The sequence below is a fragment of the Pantherophis guttatus genome, chromosome 4, assembly GCF_059756535.1.
Source record: "Pantherophis guttatus breed Tessera chromosome 4, ASM5975653v1, whole genome shotgun sequence".
NCBI classification, from domain to species: Eukaryota; Metazoa; Chordata; class Lepidosauria; order Squamata; family Colubridae; genus Pantherophis; species Pantherophis guttatus.
In genome coordinates, this window is record NC_142066.1 from 13,421,312 (window position 1) to 13,440,360 (window position 19,049).

Consider the following 19,049-nt stretch of genomic DNA (forward strand, 5'->3'; position numbering starts at 1 on the left):
AACCAGTTTGCCTGAACCAGCTCAAAGCAGCTGAATCCCATCACTGTCGGAAACCCTTATAAACAACACTGACACCAATATTCCCTAAACTCTGCTGAAGATCTTACAAGCTTCCATAATCCAGAAAAAGGAATTTTTAACTCTAGGGGCTGTTCAGTAATATGATATAACTTGCATCCTGTGGATTTTAACAACAGAAGATATGTCTAATAGGAAGGGAGTCCCTTAGATCAAAGATGTCAAACTCAAGGCCCATAGGCCGAATCTGGCCCACAGAGCTGCCCTGGAAACAGCAAAGGACCAGCCTGTGGAGCCTCTACCAGTGAAAATAGAGCTTGAGAGGGCAACATGTGGTCCTCCCGAGCTCCGTTTTTGCTGGCAAAGGGTTGCAAGAGGCCGTCACAGGTGAAACCGGAGCTCGGGAGCCCATTTTTTATGGCAGAGTGCTCAGGCCACCACAGACGCCCCTGTCATGACTGACGTTGAGCCAACCACACCCACTCTGGCCACACCCATCCCAGCCCCCTGAAGTCAAACACAACCCTGATGCGGTCCTCAATGAAATTGAGTTTGACATCCCTGCCTTAGACCATCAGGCTCTAAGGCGGGGCTGCCAAATTCCCAGCCCATGGATCAGATGCGTCATGTCCACGCTCAGTTTAGTGAAGGGGGGAAAGTCCCGATAAAGTCAGATGTAAGTTCTCAATAGACAGGAACCCCAACGCACCTCTGCTTCCGGATCTGAGTGGATGGGTAAGCAGAGTGGTGTTCAGCCGGTTTGGATCGATTCGCCCAAACCGGTAGTGGAAATCACGGGTGGCCCTGCCCATCTACCCCGGCTCTATGCCATCCTATTTAGGCATGTTTTTGAGGCCAGGTGCACGCGCGGAAGGCGCACATACCAGCAAAACACATGCGTGGAAGGCCGGGCGGATGCATGGACTGGGGAGAAATAACTGGGGAGAGGAGGTCCCTCAACTAATCTGGCCCTGTGCCATGTAGAGCTTTAAATGTCAAAACCAGCATCTTGAATTGCAACTGGAAGCAAACTATCTCTAGTTGTCCTGTTCTATTCATTAATAATCCCAGAGCTGATTCCACCACAATGTTTGTTTTCTGAAATCTGCTCACTCCACTTTCTAAATCAGTCTCAAACTGACTCATTAGGAGGTGCGGTGGTGTTTAATGAGACATCCAAAGACGCTGAATTAAGAAGACCAGGTCCTTGGTGATGGAAATGCAAGTGGGACTTGGAGAGAGGAACAACATGGGAGAATAGACAGTAACACTGTTTTAAAGGCAGTAGAAAAGAGAATAAGATTGGAGTTTAAGAAGGAGAGCTCAGCTTCCTCCTTATTGAGACAATGGACGGATTGTGTGAACCATTTCCTCCTTCTACCACTACCTTGAGCAGTGTCTCTCAGACTCTTGGAGAGAAGACAAAATGCAAGCCTTTATCAAGCTGCCTGCAATAATCTTCTCTTCATCCTCAGTTGTACTCTGACTACAGTTGGCATTAGCGGCAAAGTCTCCATCTGAGTGGGCTAGAAGGAAGGGATTTGGGAAAGCGTCCACAAGCATCTCAACATGTGACCGAAGACATCTGAAAAGAAGTTATGATCGTAACCAATCTGGAGGCATCTAATTCAGAAGTTACTCCTTCAACATTGCCTGATATAGGTTTTTAAGGTAAGATAATGTCAAATCGGAGTCCTAGTAGACAAGCATTTAAATATGAGCCAGCCGTGTGCAGCAGCTGCCAAAAAAGCCAACACAGTTCTAGGCTGCATAAACAGAGGGATAGAATCAAGATCACGTGAAGTGTTACTACCACTTTATAATGCCTTGGTAAGGCCACACTTGGAATACTGCATCCAGTTTTGGTCGTCACGATGTAAAAAAAATGTTGAGACTCTAGAAAGAGTGCAGAGAAGAACAACAAAGATAATTAGGGGACTGGAGGCTAAAACATATGAAGAACGGTTGCAGGAACTGGGTACGTCTAGTTTAGTGAAAAGAAGGACATGGGGAGACATGACATCAGTGTTCCAATATCTCAGGGGCTGCCACAAAGACGAGGGAGTCAAGCTATTCTCCAGAGCACCTGAAGGCAGGACAAGAAGCAATGGGTGGAAACTAATCAAGGAGAGAAGCAACCTAGAACTAAGGAGAAATTTTCTGGCAGTTAGAACAATTAATCGGTGGAACAACTTGCCTCCAGAAGTTGTGAATGCTCCAACACTGGAAGTTTTTAAGAAGATGTTGGATAACCATTTGTCTGAAGTGGTGTAGGGTTTCCTGCCTAAGCAGGGGGTTGGACTAGAAGCCCTCCAAGGCCTATTATTACTCTACTATTCTACTCTATCTTTATATGCAGCTGCAAAAGGAGTTGGATAGGGAAGCTTCAAGTTTCCCCCAAGACATTTGAGCAGCCTTTTGGGGGATTGTTCAAGGCTGAGGGAATCAGCAAGGAACAAAGAGAGTGGTATAGAGACTTTAAGCTTATTGTTTGCCCTCTTTCCATGATTGATTATACCCTTGATTTTTATTTATTTATTTTTTGGTTGCACAGATGGAAGCTAAGAATCAAACTTTATTGAATGGGTTTATCCTTGTTGGCTTTCCATATCCCGATAGTGTGAAGGAACCTTTACTTATCTTCTTCCTACTCATCTATTTAATGACACTGTTTGGCAATCTTCTGATCCTTTTGGTTGTTGCATCTAATCCCCATCTCCACAAGCCCATGTACTGGTTCCTTTGCCATTTGTCTTTTCTGGACATGACAGTCTCCACCGTGATTGTTCCCAAGGTCATTGTGGGATTTTTAGAAGGTGGGAGGATCATATCCTTTGGAGGCTGTGTCTGTCAACTCTTCTTCTTCCACTTTTTGGGTTGCACAGAATGCTTCCTTTATACGTTGATGGCCTACGATCGCTTTCTGGCTATTTGCAAACCGCTCCATTATGGCAACCTCATGAATCATAGGACATGTCTCTTCCTGGCCATGGGCACCTGGGTTGGAGGATGCCTTCACTCCATAATGGAGACAGCCCTTGTTTTTCGCTTGCCCTTTGGTCGGGAAAACCGGGTCAACTATATCTTCTGTGATATCCCTGCTGTGTTGAAGCTGGTCTCTGCTGACACAACCCTCAATGAGATGGTAACCATGGTGGATGTCGGTCTTGTGGCCACCACGTGCTTCCTTCTGATTTTGACTTCCTACATGTACATTGTCTCCACCATCCTGAAGATCCGCAGTGCCCAAGGTCGTAAAAGGGCTTTCTCTACCTGTACTGCTCATATAACTGTGGTGGTGACCTACTATGTGCCCCTTGTCTTCATCTATCTGAGACCAGGATCTCAGGATCCACTGGATGGAGTGGTGGCTGTCTTCTATACCTCACTGACTCCACTTTTGAATCCCATTATCTATACGCTGAGGAACAAGGACATAAAAGCTGCCCTTGTAAACTTGTCGAGGAGATCATCCTAAACTGCTTCTGTGAACATTTCTGGAATCTCATAGAGAGAATCTCTACTGGCATTGCCATACAACGTTGATTAGAGGACTTCCAATTCCATACATACATTTTATAGGAATTAACTTGTAAACACAGGCACCATGTAAGTCATCTTGAGATTGTTTGGCTGGGGTGGACATAAATTCAAATTCAAATAAATAAAAAGAGAACTGGATGCCATCAGCGCATGATTATTGACAATCCAGTTAATCAAACGATGCTTGTTGTTACATTTATTGCTATACAATGTTGATTGGAAGACTTTTAATTCTACAAACTCTACAAGAATGGTTTCCTATGCATTAACTCATAGGCATGAGCACCAAAGCTTTTAAGAAGAGGCGTATTAGGGCTCACCCAGTTCAATCTGTTTTTCGTGATTCTAGCTGATTTTCAGTAACTACTTGCTTACTTCTAAGTTGTCATAAGCTGAATCAGAAAAATATTCCGTCCATCTTAGAAAAGTCCTCATCCTTTTCTCTTCTTGTGCCCAGAAAACAAGCTCGGGATCCAAAAAGATCTTGACAGAGTTGAACAGTAGGACATATCCAACAAGATGAAATTTAATGTGGAGAAAAGCAAGGTTTTGGGGCCATCCAGGTCTCAGGAGGATTTCCATTCCCATAGCTTGTTTTCTTGCAAAAATTTCATTAGCCTAACTAGGTAATATCATCCGTGCTAGTCACTGATTAGCACTGAACATGTTACCTAGTTACAGGGGTTGGGATTCTACCAGTTTAGACCGGTCAGATCTGGAAACCATCTTTTACATTTGGGCCTTCAGGCCTGCCACATTTTCTACTGTGGGAAACTGGGAGGGAGGATTGCACAGAGTATGGGTGATATATAGTCAAAATAACATTTTTTTCTCAGAGAGTCAAGGCCACCTTGCCCTGCAGCTGTGATGAGGTGACTGGGAGAGATCTCCAGTTTTGGATGGTGCTTGATTGGACCATGTGATTGACATGTGGGTGGTGGGCAGGGACTTGAACTTTCTTTTGGGTAGGGAAAACCTGGACACTTTCAGATTCGGGTTTTCCCAGATGTGCCAATATGATACCTCTAATAAAATGGAACTTTGCGGAAACTCAAGCCTCGGAGTCTTCTTTCATTGGGGGTGTCACTTGGAACCCTGACACAAGATTTTACATCTGGGCAGGAAAAACCAAGGTTACAAGTTCAGATTTGGCTTACAAAGAGTAACTGTGAGAGGGACTCTGGAGTGCTAGTGGATGATCACTTAAATATGAGCCAGCAGTATGCAACAGTACCCAAAAAAAGCTACTACAATCCCTGGTTGGATAAACAGAGGCACAGAATCAAAATGCCGCTTTATAAAACTTTAGTAAAACCACACCTGGAATGTTGCCTCCAGTTTTGGTCACCACGTTACAAAAAAGATATTGTGGCTTTGGAAAAAGTGCGGAGAAGAGCAACTAAGATGATTAAAGGCCCAGAGACTAAACCTTATGAAGAACGATTGTGGGAATTGGGTGTGGCTAGTTTAGAGAAAAGAAAGATGTGGGGGTGACATGATAGCAGTATTTGAAGGGATGCCACAAAGAAAAGAGGTTTTTTTTCCCCAAAGCATCAGAAAGCAAGATAAGAAACATGGATGGAAATTAATCCATCCAAAATGAGTACAATTATTCACATTCCCTCAATCAATTTTGTTCAAAATTTTATCCATTTACGTCTTAAAAAAAAGAAAGAAAGAAAGAAAGAAAATCTTATTTTAAACATTTATAATTCTACTATTACACCCAAAATTCTAAACATTAAACACCGTTCTAAATCTTCATCATTTTAACAATCAATATTTCATATATATTCCTCAATCCTAAAACCCATTACCTCAAATCTATATTTTACTTCTCTTAAATGACATCTAATATCCATAATCTTAACAAAAAGTATTTTCCTCCTCTCTTAAAGTCATTTCATAAACAATCAACATTTCCTTCTATAGTTTGTTACTTCCACAATATTTTATTTTTTTTACTTCAAGTTTATTCTCATATTTTATTGAATCTAATTTTTAACTGGTTCATAGTTTAAGTATCTAATTCCCAGCTGTATTTTCCAATACTCCTGTCTGTATTTATTTAAACTGGTTCACAGTTTAGCTACTATTCTCCAGTAAAATCTCTTCCACTTCCTCCTAAATGTATTTTTAGCTGGTTCGCATCTTAATCAGCTGCTTCCCAGCAATGCTTTCCTCCACTCCTTACCTTAATTATTTTAGCTGGTTCACAGTATAATTTTAACTGCACACCAACCTTCTCCTTAACTCCTCCTAAATCTATAATAAAACTGGTTCACAACTCAAGTAGTTGCCTTCCAGCAATGCTTTCCTCCACTCCTACCCCTATTTTTAACTGGTTCACAACTTTATTTCAATTGATCCCCAGGTGTAGTCTCCTCCACTCCTAACTTTTTATTTTTGGCTAGTTCACAGTTTTGCTTTAACTGTTACCCAGCGTATGCTTTCCTCCACTCCTAACTCAGTATTTTGGCTGGTTCACAGCTTTGCTTTAACTGTTTTCCAGCACATGCTTTCCTCCACTCCTAAATTCATTTATTTAACTAATTCATAACATTTATCTCTTATTCAGTTGTTTAGCTCCAAATTACTTTGAAATGTATTACCAATATTGTTTTCCAATCTATTCTCCTCCATATCTCTTACCAATTTAAGATAAAAGTATATTTCAATAAATATCTTATCTCCTATTCTCTCTTGTTTTCTCCCATTCCATGCTTATTTCTTATTTTCAATAGGAAACATTTTGAAACACTTTAAAATCAATTTTTTATGGTTCTTAATTTTATAAATAATTAAACAACACCTTTAAAGGTAAACATTTTCTTCCAGATTATTAAATCTGTAGGTAGTGCTAGTTAAAAATTCAAAGTTTAAAAAAGGCATTAGAACATCCAAAAATCATGTTTTTCTTCAATCATTTATGCTCTTATTTCTTAATCAAATTGTTTATATATTTATATGAAAATAATAATAGAAAAAAGGAGAGAGTAATAGCAATAATAATAATAATTACAATAAAATACTAAAAAATAAGGCAACACTAAAAAAGGAAAAGAAAAAAGGAAGAGTAGAAATATAACAAAAGAAGTCAAATTGGTTAAAAAAGAAAATAGAAAGGGGAAAAGAAACAAAGAGAAAGATACTAAAAGAAAGAAATAGAGAGAGAGCATAGAGAAGGAAAAGGAAAAAAAAAAAGTATCTCCTAGCATTATTCAGCCACCCAGAAACCGTTACATTCATTTAAATGAAAATATAATATTTTGTTGTCTTGTTACATAGTATATTCCATTATTCCTTTCTCCAATCTGTCCAGATATGTATCTTTTCCATTTCAATGTCATCAAAGTTATGAGTTCTACAAAGTTAATTCTGAAGCTATTCCATATACGGTATCATCATGTCCTTCTTCTATTGCCACACCCTTCTTTTGTTGCCACGTTTATTAGTTCAGTTTTCATTGTTCCATTTAATTTCTTCTTTCTAATCTTCAATAAATCTTCCAGTGAACAGATTATGTATCCTAAGTCAAGTTCCCTAAGTCTTTTCCTCAAAATAGTCAATCTTAAATAACAAGCAACAAAGTTTCTCTTTTGGTTTTTGAATTGTTGTTGTTGTTGTTGAAAATAGAAGATGTTGGAGATGTTGATTTTAGATTTCAGTGAATCTGTCCAGGATGCAAGTAAGAGCCACGGAAACTCAGGAGCAAAATCTGTAGGTTGAAAGATGGTATTTCTCCATTCTTCAACCAAAACATTTTTTTCAGTTACTCACAGAAATCTTGAGTCTTCATTCAATGTAGTCTTGATCTCTTAAATCGTTTGTCTCCTAAAACAGTGTGCTTTTATTTTTCCAAGCCATTTTTTTTTACAAATTCTTTAGATTTCCCTCTTTAAAAAGGAGAAAATTTGCTTTAGAAAGAAGGACAGTTCCTGGAGAAAACTCTTCGAAACAGATGATATTAACTGGTGTGAACACGACAAAATTCATATCATACAACTTCAAATATATTCTAGTTTCTTCATTAGAGGCTTAGATTTCCAATTCTTGTCATTTCGTTTTATACCTTCATCCCTTCCAGGTCCTTCAGAGCATTTTAAGAGCAGTTATTTTGAAAAATAATAATAATAAACTAGTTTTTTAGGTAGCTACATCCTTCACTGCATAATTTCCATTAGGAGAAAACTTGGTGAACGGATTTTAGCTGCAAAGTATTTAATCAGGATATGCTCTTCCTCAATGCTATTTATTTTCTTAATTAATTATCCTTGTCTTGTACAATATAAGCAAGGGAAAGATCTAAGCTTTAAAGAAATGTTTCCTTAAGAGAAGAGAGCATTTTCTGCTAGACCTAATTCCCTAAAGGTTTTCCTTTCATCAGTTGAGAATATGGTACCTTTTAATGATCACTTATTTCTTCTTAATGCATTTCCCTTTCGGTATTTTTGCATTTAGCACTTCATTCATTTGGCCTTTAGAGATTTCAGGATCTTTCTTTCTTTCTTTCTTTCTTTCTTTCTTTCTTTCTTTCTTTCTTTCTTTCTTTCTTTCTTTCTTTCTTTCTTTCTTCAGAATTAATCAGGGGTGGGCTGCTGGGGGTTCGCAGGGGTTCGGTAGAACCTCTAGCTAAGATTCTGTGCAGTTTGGAGAACCCCCAAATCCCACTCCTGGCTGGCCCCACCCACCCCACCTCACCCCTCCCAGGAGTCCCCACGCAGCCCATTTTGGATGCAGGTAAGTGCAGGGCAAGCATGGAGCCTTGGGGAGGGTGAAAAACGGGCCTATCGGAAGTTTGGGAAAGCAAGAAACAGGCCCGTTTCCTACCTACAGAGCACCTCCAGAGCCTAGGGAAGCTGTTTTCACCCTCCTGGAGGCTCAAGGAAAGCCTCCAGAGCCTGGGGAGGGCAAAAACACCCTCCCCAGGCTCTGGATGCAGGGTGCTGACTAGGCCATGGCCACGCTCACCCAGCAACCAGGCAGAGAACTCTGTGCTAAAATTTTTGAAGCCCCACCCCTGGAATTAGTCCATGAAGCATTTATGAAGATCAGAATGTGCTGTGCTGCACATGAAATTCATTAAGGAAAACTGATGGTTTATAGAAGTGTGTGCCATGATCCCTAATTCTTAATCTCTACCCACACTGACACCAAACAACACCAGTTCAATGGGAACAATACAAAAATCATTGGACATGCTACCATCTGCCACACTTGTGAATTCATTGAAGCCTGGCACTCCACAAGCAGTTCCATCAACAGACAAATTGACCTACCACCAGCCTACAAACCCCTCAGAATCCAAATCAACCACACAGCCAACCAGAGATAGCACCAACCCTCAACCAACCCACACAACTTCTCCCAACCACCACTTCACCTCCCAATGACCCTCACCTGATGAAACCTCCTTATCACAAGACCCATCACAAGAGTCACTGATGACTCACAGCTGACCCATCACTTGACACACCCACATCTGAAACCAGTGGTGGGATTCAACTAATTTAAGAATCAGTTCTCTGCCCTAATGACCAGCTGGGTGTGGTGTGGCCATGGTGGGCATGGCCAGGGGGTGTGACAACAGACCTCCCGCACCCCTTTGGGAGCAAAAATGGGCTAGGGGGGCACATCACCCCCCGCACCCCTTTTTGGACCTAGTAGGCCTCCCTGCAGCACCCTGGGAGCAAAAACAGGCTGCGGAAAGGGGCATGCCGCACCCCCCTGAGCCCCGTTTTGGGCCTAGTAGGCATCCCTACATTTACCTGGGAGGCAAAATGGGTCACATGGGGACTCCTGGAAGGGGTGGGGAGGGGAGGGGCCAGCCAGCAATTTAACAACCAGTTTGCCTGAACCAGCTCAAAGCAGCTGAATCCCATCACTGTCGGAAACCCTTATAAACAACACTGACACCAATATTCCCTAAACTCTGCTGAAGATCTTACAAGCTTCCATAATCCAGAAAAAGGAATTTTTAACTCTAGGGGCTGTTCAGTAATATGATATAACTTGCATCCTGTGGATTTTAACAACAGAAGATATGTCTAATAGGAAGGGAGTCCCTTAGATCAAAGATGTCAAACTCAAGGCCCATGGGCCGAATCTGGCCCACAGAGCTGCTCTGGAAACAGCAAAGGACCAGCCTGTGGAGCCTCTACCAGTGAAAATAGAGCTTGAGAGGGCAACATGTGGTCCTCCCGAGCTCCGTTTTTGCTGGCAAAGGGTTGCAAGAGGCCGTCACAGGTGAAACCGGAGCTCGGGAGCCCATTTTTTATGGCAGAGTGCTCAGGCCACCACAGACGCCCCTGTCATGACTGACGTTGAGCCAACCACACCCACTCTGGCCACACCCATCCCAGCCCCCTGAAGTCAAACACAACCCTGATGCGGTCCTCAATGAAATTGAGTTTGACATCCCTGCCTTAGACCATCAGGCTCTAAGGCGGGGCTGCCAAATTCCCAGCCCATGGATCAGATGCGTCATGTCCACGCTCAGTTTAGTGAAGGGGGGAAAGTCCCGATAAAGTCAGATGTAAGTTCTCAATAGACAGGAACCCCAACGCACCTCTGCTTCCGGATCTGAGTGGATGGGTAAGCAGAGTGGTGTTCAGCCGGTTTGGATCGATTCGCCCAAACCGGTAGTGGAAATCACGGGTGGCCCTGCCCATCTACCCCGGCTCTATGCCATCCTATTTAGGCATGTTTTTGAGGCCAGGTGCACGCGCGGAAGGCGCACATACCAGCAAAACACATGCGTGGAAGGCCGGGCGGATGCATGGACTGCGGAGAAATAACTGGGGAGAGGAGGTCCCTCAACTAATCTGGCCCTGTGCCATGTAGAGCTTTAAATGTCAAAACCAGCATCTTGAATTGCAACTGGAAGCAAACTATCTCTAGTTGTCCTGTTCTATTCATTAATAATCCCAGAGCTGATTCCACCACAATGTTTGTTTTCTGAAATCTGCTCACTCCACTTTCTAAATCAGTCTCAAACTGACTCATTAGGAGGTGCGGTGGTGTTTAATGAGACATCCAAAGACGCTGAATTAAGAAGACCAGGTCCTTGGTGATGGAAATGCAAGTGGGACTTGGAGAGAGGAACAACATGGGAGAATAGACAGTAACACTGTTTTAAAGGCAGTAGAAAAGAGAATAAGATTGGAGTTTAAAAAGGAGAGCTCAGCTTCCTCCTTATTGAGACAATGGACGGATTGTGTGAACCATTTCCTCCTTCTACCACTACCTTGAGCAGTGTCTCTCAGACTCTTGGAGAGAAGACAAAATGCAAGCCTTTATCAAGCTGCCTGCAATAATCTTCTCTTCATCCTCAGTTGTACTCTGACTACAGTTGGCATTAGCGGCAAAGTCTCCATCTGAGTGGGCTAGAAGGAAGGGATTTGGGAAAGCGTCCACAAGCATCTCAACATGTGACCGAAGACATCTGAAAAGAAGTTATGATCGTAACCAATCTGGAGGCATCTAATTCAGAAGTTACTCCTTCAACATTGCCTGATATAGGTTTTTAAGGTAAGATAATGTCAAATTGGAGTCCTAGTAGACAAGCATTTAAATATGAGCCAGCCGTGTGCAGCAGCTGCCAAAAAAGCCAACACAGTTCTAGGCTGCATAAACAGAGGGATAGAATCAAGATCACGTGAAGTGTTACTACCACTTTATAATGCCTTGGTAAGGCCACACTTGGAATACTGCATCCAGTTTTGGTCGTCACGATGTAAAAAAAATGTTGAGACTCTAGAAAGAGTGCAGAGAAGAACAACAAAGATAATTAGGGGACTGGAGGCTAAAACATATGAAGAACGGTTGCAGGAACTGGGTACGTCTAGTTTAGTGAAAAGAAGGACATGGGGAGACATGACATCAGTGTTCCAATATCTCAGGGGCTGCCACAAAGACGAGGGAGTCAAGCTATTCTCCAGAGCACCTGAAGGCAGGACAAGAAGCAATGGGTGGAAACTAATCAAGGAGAGAAGCAACCTAGAACTAAGGAGAAATTTTCTGGCAGTTCTGTTCCCAAGGTCATTGTGGGATTTTTAGAAGGTGGGAGGATCATATCCTTTGGAGGCTGTGTCTCTCAACTCTTCTTTCTCCACTTTTTGGGTTGCACAGAATGCTTCCTTTATACGTTGATGGCCTACGATCGCTTTCTAGCTATTTGCAAACCACTCCATTATGGCAACCTCATGAATCATAGGACGTGTCTCTTCCTGGCCATGGGCACCTGGGTTGGAGGATGCCTTCACTCCATAATGGAGACAGCCCTTGTTTTTCGCTTGCCCTTTGGTCGGGAAAACCGGGTCAACTATATCTTCTGTGATATCCCCGCTGTGTTGAAGCTGGTCTCTGCTGACACAACCCTCAATGAGATGGTAACCATGGTGGATGTCGGTCTTGTGGCCACCATGTGCTTCCTTCTGATTTTGACTTCCTACATGTACATTGTCTCCACCATCCTGAAGATCCGCAGTGCCCAAGGTCGTAAAAGGGCTTTCTCTACCTGTACTGCTCATATAACTGTGGTGGTGACCTACTATGTGCCCCTTGTCTTCATCTATCTGAGACCAGGATCTCAGGATCCACTGGATGGAGTGGTGGCTATCTTTTATACCTCACTGACTCCACTTTTGAATCCCATTATCTATACATTGAGGAACAAGGACATAAAAATTGCCCTTGTAAACTTGTCGAGGAGATCATCCTAAACTGGTTCTGTGAACATTTCTGGAATCTCGTAGAGAGAATCTCTACTGGCATTGCCATACAACATTGATTAGAGGACTTCAAATTCCATACATACATTTTATAGGAATTAACTTGTAAACACAGGCACCATGTAAGTCATCTTGAGATTGTTTGGCTGGGGTGGACATAAATTCAAATTCAAATAAATAAAAAGAGAACTGGATGCCATCAGCGCATGATTATTGACAATCCAGTTAATCAAACGATGCTTGTTGTTACATTTATTGCTATACAATGTTGATTGGAAGACTTTTAATTCTACAAACTCTACAAGAATGGTTTCCTATGCATTAACTCATAGGCATGAGCACCAAATCTTTTAAGAGGAGGCGTATCAGGGCTCACCCAGTTCAATCTGTTTTTCGTGATTCTAGCTGATTTTCCATAACTACTTGCTTACTGATTCTTTCTGATCCTTTTCTTTTCTTGTGCCCAGAAAACAAGCTTGGGATCCAAAAAGATCTTGACAGAGTTGAACAGTAGGACATATCCAACAAGATGAAATTTAATGTGGAGAAAAGCAAGGTTTTGGGCCATCCAGGTCTCAGGAGGATTTCCATTCCCATAGCTTGTTTTCTTGCAGAAGTTTCATTAGCCTAACTAGGTAATATCATCAGTGCTAGTCACTGATTAGCACGGAACATGTTACCTAGTTACAGGGGTTGGGATTCTACCGGTTTAGACTGGTCAGATCTGGAAGCCATCTTTTACATTTGGGCCTTCAGGCCTGCCACATTTTCTACTGTGGGAAACTGGGAGGGAGGGTTGCACAGAGTATGGGTGATATATAGTCAAAATAACATTTTTTTCTCAGAGAGTCAAGACCACCTTGCCCTGCAGCTGTGATGAGGTGACTGAGAGAAATTTCCAGTTTCGGATGGTGCTTGATTGGACCATGTGATGGACATGTGGGTGGTGGGCAGGGACTTGAACTTTCTTTGGGGTAGGGAAAACCTGGACACTTTCAGATTTGGGTTTTCCCAGATGTGCCAATATGATACCTCTAATAAAATGGAACTTTGAGGAAACTCAAGTCTCGGAGTCTTCTTTCATTGGGGGGGTGTTACTTGGAACCCTGACACAAGGTTTTACATCTGGGCAGGAAAAACCAAGGTTACAAGTTCAGATTTGGCTTACAAAGAGTAACTGTGAGAGGGACTCTGGAGTGCTAGTGGATGATCATTTAAATATGAGCCAGCCGTGTGCAACAGTACCCAAAAAAAGCTACTACAATCCCTGGTTGGATAAACAGAGGCACAGAATCAAAAATGCCGCTTTATAAAACTTTAGTAAAACCACACCTGGAATGTTGCCTCCAGTTTTGGTCACCACGTTACAAAAAAGATATTGAGGCTTTGGAAAAAGTGCGGAGAAGAGCAACTAAGATGATTAAAGGCCCAGAGACTAAACCTTATGAAGAACGATTGTGGGAATTGGGTGTGGCTAGTTTAGAGAAAAGAAAGATGTGGGGGTGACATGATAGCAGTATTTGAAGGGATGCCACAAAGAAAAGAGGTTTTTTTTCCCCAAAGCATCAGAAAGCAAGATAAGAAACATGGATGGAAATTAATCCATCCAAAATGAGTACAATTATTCACATTCCCTCAATCAATTTTGTTCAAAATTTTATCCATTTACGTCTTAAAAAAAAGAAAGAAAGAAAGAAAATCTTATTTTAAACATTTATAATTCTACTATTACACCCAAAATTCTAAACATTAAACACCGTTCTAAATCTTCATCATTTTAACAATCAATATTTCATATATATTCCTCAATCCTAAAACCCATTACCTCAAATCTATATTTTACTTCTCTTAAATGACATCTAATATCCATAATCTTAACAAAAAGTATTTTCCTCCTCTCTTAAAGTCATTTCATAAACAATCAACATTTCCTTCTATAGTTTGTTACTTCCACAATACTTTATTTTTTTTACTTCAAGTTTATTCTCATATTTTATTGAACTAATTTTTAACTGGTTCATAGTTTAAGTATCTAATTCCCAGCTGTATTTTCCAATACTCCTGTCTGTATTTATTTAAACTGGTTCACAGTTTAGCTACTATTCTCCAGTAAAATCTCTTCCACTTCCTCCTAAATTTATTTTTAGCTGGTTCGCATCTTAATCAGCTGCTTCCCAGCAATGCTTTCCTCCACTCCTTACCTTAATTATTTTAGCTGGTTCACAGTATAATTTTAACTGCACACCAACCTTTTCCTTAACTCCTCCTAAATCTATAATAAAACTGGTTCACAACTCAAGTAGTTGCCTTCTAGCAATGCTTTCCTCCACTCCTACCCCTATTTTTAACTGGTTCACAACTTTATTTCAATTGATCCCCAGGTATAGTCTCCTCCACTCCTAACTTTTTATTTTTGGCTAGTTCACAGTTTTGCTTTAACTGTTTTCCAGCACATGCTTTCCTCCACTCCTAAATTCATTTATTTAACTAATTCATAACATTTATCTCTTATTCAGTTGTTTAGCTCCAAATTACTTTGAAATGTATTACCAATATTGTTTCCAATCTATTCTCCTCCATATCTCTTACCAATTTAAGATAAAAGTATATTTCAATAAATATCTCATCTCCTATTCTCTCTTGTTTTCTCTCATTCCATGCTTATTTCTTATTTTCAATAGGAAACATTTCGAAACACTTTAAAATCAATTTTTATGGTTCTTAATTTTATAAATAATTAAACAACACCTTTAAAGGTAAACATTTTCTTCCAGATTATTAAATCTGTAGGTAGTGCTAGTTAAAAATTCAAAGTTTAAAAAAGGCATTAGAACATCCAAAAATCATGTTTTTCTTCAATCACTTATGCTCTTATTTCTTAATCAAATTGTTTATATATTTATATGAAAATAATAATAGAAAAAAGGAGAGAGTAATAGCAATAATAATAATAATTACAATAAAAGAAATACTAAAAAATAAGGCAACACTAAAAAAGGAAAAGAAAAAAGGAAGAGAGTAGAAATATAACAAAAGAAGTCAAATGGGTTAAAAAAGAAAATAGAAAGGGGAAAAGAAACAAAGAGAAAGATACTAAAAGAAAGAAATAGAGAGAGAGCATAGAGAAGAAAAAGAAAAAGGAAAAAAAGTATCACCTAGCATTATTCAGCCACCCAGAAACCGTTACATTCATTTAAATCAAAATATAATATTTTGTTGTCTTGTTACATAGTATATTCCATTATTCCTTTCTCCAATCTGTCCAGATATGTATCTTTTCCATTTCAAAGTCATCAAAGTTATGAGCTCTACAAAGTTAATTCTGAAGCTATTCCATATACGGTATCATCATGTCCTTCTTCTATTGCCACACCCTTCTTTTGTTGCCACGTTTATTAGTTCAGTTTTCATTGTTCCATTTAATTTCTTCTTTCTAATCTTCAATAAATCTTCCAGTGAACAGATTATGTATCCTAAATCAAGTTCTCTAAGTCTTTTCCTCAAAATAGTCAATCTTAAATAACAAGCAACAAAGTTTCTCTTTTGGTTTTTGAATTGTTGTTGTTGTTGTTGAAAATAGAAGATGTTGGAGATGTTGATTTTAGATTTCAGTGAATCTGTCCAAGATGCAAGTAAGAGCCATGGAAATTTAGGAGTAAAATCTGTAGGTCGAAAGATGGTATTTCTCCATTCTTCAACCAAAACATTTTTTCAGTTACTCACAGAAATCTTGAGTCTTCATTCAATGTAGTCTTGAACTCTTAAATCGTTTGTCTCCTAAAACAGTGTGCTTTTATTTTTCCAAGCCATTTTTTTTTTACAAATTCTTTAGATTTCCCACTTTAAAAAGGAGAAGATTTGCCTTAGAAAGAAGGACAGTTCCTGGAGAAAACTCTTCGAAACAGATGATATTAACTGGTGTGAACACGACAAAATTCATATCATACAACTTCAAATATATTCTAGTTTCTTCATTAGAGGCTTAGATTTCCAATTCTTGTCATTCCGTTTTATACCTTCATCCCTTCCAGGTCCTTCAGAGCATTTTAAGAGCAGTTATTTTGAAAAATAATAATAATAAACTAGTTCTTTAGGTAGCTACATCCTTCACTGCATAATTTCCATTAGGAGAAAACTTGGCGAACGGATTTTAGCTGCAAAGCATTTAATCAGGACATGCTCTTCCTCAATGCTATTTATTTTCTTAATTAATTATCCTTGTCTTGATCAATATAAGCAAGGGAAAGATCTAAGCTTTAAAGAAATGTTTCCTTAAGAGAAGAGAGCCTTTCCTGCTGGACCTAATTCCCTGAAGGTTTTCCTTTTATCAGTTGAGAATATGGTACCTTTTAATGATCGCTTATTTCTTCTTAATGCATTTCCCTTTGGGTATTTTTGCATTTAGCACTTCATTCATTTGCCCTTTAGGGATTTCAGGAGCTTTCTTTCTTTCTTTCTTTCTTTCTCTCTCTCTCTCTCTCTCTCTCTCTCTCTCTCTCTCTCTCTCTCTCTCTCTCTCTTAGTTCAGAATTAATCAGGGGTGGGCTGCTGGGGGTTCGCAGGAGTTCGGGAGAACCTCTAGCTAAGTTTCTGTGCAGTTTGGAGAACCCCCAAATCCCATTCCTGGCTGGCCCCACCCACCCCACCTCACCCCTCCCAGGAGTCCCCACGCAGCCCATTTTGGATACAGGTAAGTGCAGGGCAAGCATAGAGCCTTGGGGAGGGTGAAAAATGGGCCTACCAGAAGTTTGGGAAAGCAGGAAATGGGCCCGTTTCCTACCTACAGAGGACCTCCGGAGCCTGGGGAAGCTGTTTTCACCCTCCTGGAGGCTCAAGGAACCCGGGGAGGGCAAAAACACCCTTCCCAGGCTCTGGATGCAGGGTGCTGACTAGGCCATGGCCACTATGGCCACGCTCACCCAGCAACCAGGCAGAGAACTCTGTGCTAAAATTTTTGAAGACCCACCCCTGGAATTAGTCCATGAAGCATTTATGAAGATCAGAATGTGCTGTGCTGCACATGAAATTCATTAAGGAAAACTGATGGTTTATAGAAGTGTGTGCAGTTGTTTTAGTTCCCCAAAATTAGTCATTTAAAGTGGATTAGAATCCAGGGGCCAGGTTCTGAAGATGAAACTCAAATACTTTGGCCACCTAATGAGAAGGAAGGACTCACTGAAGAAGAGCCTAATGTTGGGAAAGATTGAGGGCAAAAAAAGAAGGTGATGACAGAGAACGAGGTGGCTGGATGGAGTCACTGAAGCAGTAGGCATGAGGTTAAATGGACTCCAGAGGATGGTAGAGGACAGGAAAGCCTGGAGGAACATTGTCCATGGGGTCGCAATGGGTCAGACATGACTTTGCAATGAACAACAACAACAATAGAGTCCAGGGGCAAAAATAGGGTGAGTGGGTAATTGAAAATGGGACTTTGGAAGAGCCCTGGTGGCACTGGGATTACAATGCATTATTGCAGACTAACTCTGCCCACAGCCAGGAGTTTGATCTTGACCGGCTCAAGATTGAGTCAATCTTTCATCCTTCTGAGATTAGTAAAATGATGACTCCGATTGTTGGGGGCAATATGCCGATTCTGTAAACTGCCTTAGAGAGTGCTGTAAAGCACTATGAAGTGGAATTTAAGTCTAAGTGCTATTGCTGTTGTGTGATTTATGCCTGATGCACATTGCAATTCTAAAATGAATTCATTAGCTTGCTGTATGTGCCTCTTTTCTAGATAAAATGAATCCTCAAAGTAGCTTCCAGTCCAATAAAATGCAAATGCATACGAGAATAAATAAATAACATAACACATTCAAGCAGGATGAATAAATCACCTTTTGAGTTGTGAGGCCTGCCCCGTGGAATAGTCACTCCCCCTTAAATTTAATGCCTTAAATCTGGTCTTCAAAAGTTGAGTCCTATGGACCATGTGCAGCTCTTTGAGTCATCAGTCATCAGAAAGGGGAAGGGGTAATTTTAAAAAGTGAGGATAGTAGTTGTAATTGTGCAATCAAACTTTGCCTTTTCAATCACACCGTTGCAACCATCATCTTGGCTTTTGTTCTATGCCCCCTGCCATGGCCTCTCTGGGATCTGGGCTTCAAGATGTATCAAGGAGAAGCTGTTGCAGCAGAAAGGTTAAGAAGATCAACACGTGGTGATCCATCAGCTCTACAAACGGGGGTTCTCCTGAAACCAAACTATATATTCACCTGGTCATGTTTCATGGAATAACATAAAAAAGGACGCCGGTCTGCAGTCAACTATTTGACATACAGAAAAGATGTCAGGCATAAAGAATCAGGACCACACATAAAGTTCCAGTCAAGTTGATTTATTGTCCATGTCTATACTTGAGAATCTAGTCACCTGACAGCACTTAATTGGCACCAGATAAGAGTTAAAGCTAAAGGTAAAAGTTCCCCTCACACATGCGTGCTAGTCATTCCCGACTCTAGGGGGCGGTGCTCATCTTCGTTTCAAAGCCGAAGAGCCAGCGCTGTCTGAAGACGTCTCCATGGTCATGTGGCCGGCATGACTAAATGCCAAAGGCGCACAGAACTCTGTTACCTTCCCACCAAAGGTGGTCCTTATTTTTCTACTTGCATTTGTTATGTGCTTTCGAACTGCTAGGTTGGCAGCAGCTGGGACAAGTAACGGGAGCTCACCCTGTTATGAGGCACTAGGGATTCGAACTGCTGAACTGCTGACCTTTCGATCGACAAGCTTGGCATCTTAGCCACTGAGCCACCG

At 40.9% G+C, this 19,049-nt stretch overlaps 2 protein-coding genes across 2 annotated transcripts; both read left to right on the forward strand.

Annotated features, from left to right (window-relative positions):
* Nucleotides 1–2,536: 2,536 nt before the first annotated feature.
* LOC132710526 (olfactory receptor 10G6-like) lies at nt 2,537–3,496 on the forward strand. Its single transcript, XM_087893348.1, has one exon. It carries the CDS (start codon nt 2,573–2,575, stop codon nt 3,494–3,496), a length of 924 nt encoding a protein of 307 aa, XP_087749474.1. The 5' UTR covers nt 2,537–2,572.
* Nucleotides 3,497–11,436: 7,940 nt separating this feature from the next.
* On the forward strand, nt 11,437–12,284 carry LOC132709944 (olfactory receptor 10G6-like). Its single transcript, XM_060685001.2, has 2 exons — nt 11,437–11,447; nt 11,588–12,284. Exons 1-2 carry the CDS (start codon nt 11,437–11,439, stop codon nt 12,282–12,284), a joined length of 708 nt encoding a protein of 235 aa, XP_060540984.2.
* The last annotated feature ends 6,765 nt before the right edge of the window (nt 12,285–19,049 follow it).

What these genes read in the sequence shown, in the direction of transcription:
- LOC132710526 (XM_087893348.1), top strand. Translation starts at nt 2,573, where the DNA reads ATGGAAGCTAAGAATCAAACTTTATTGAATGGGTTTATCCTTGTTGGC.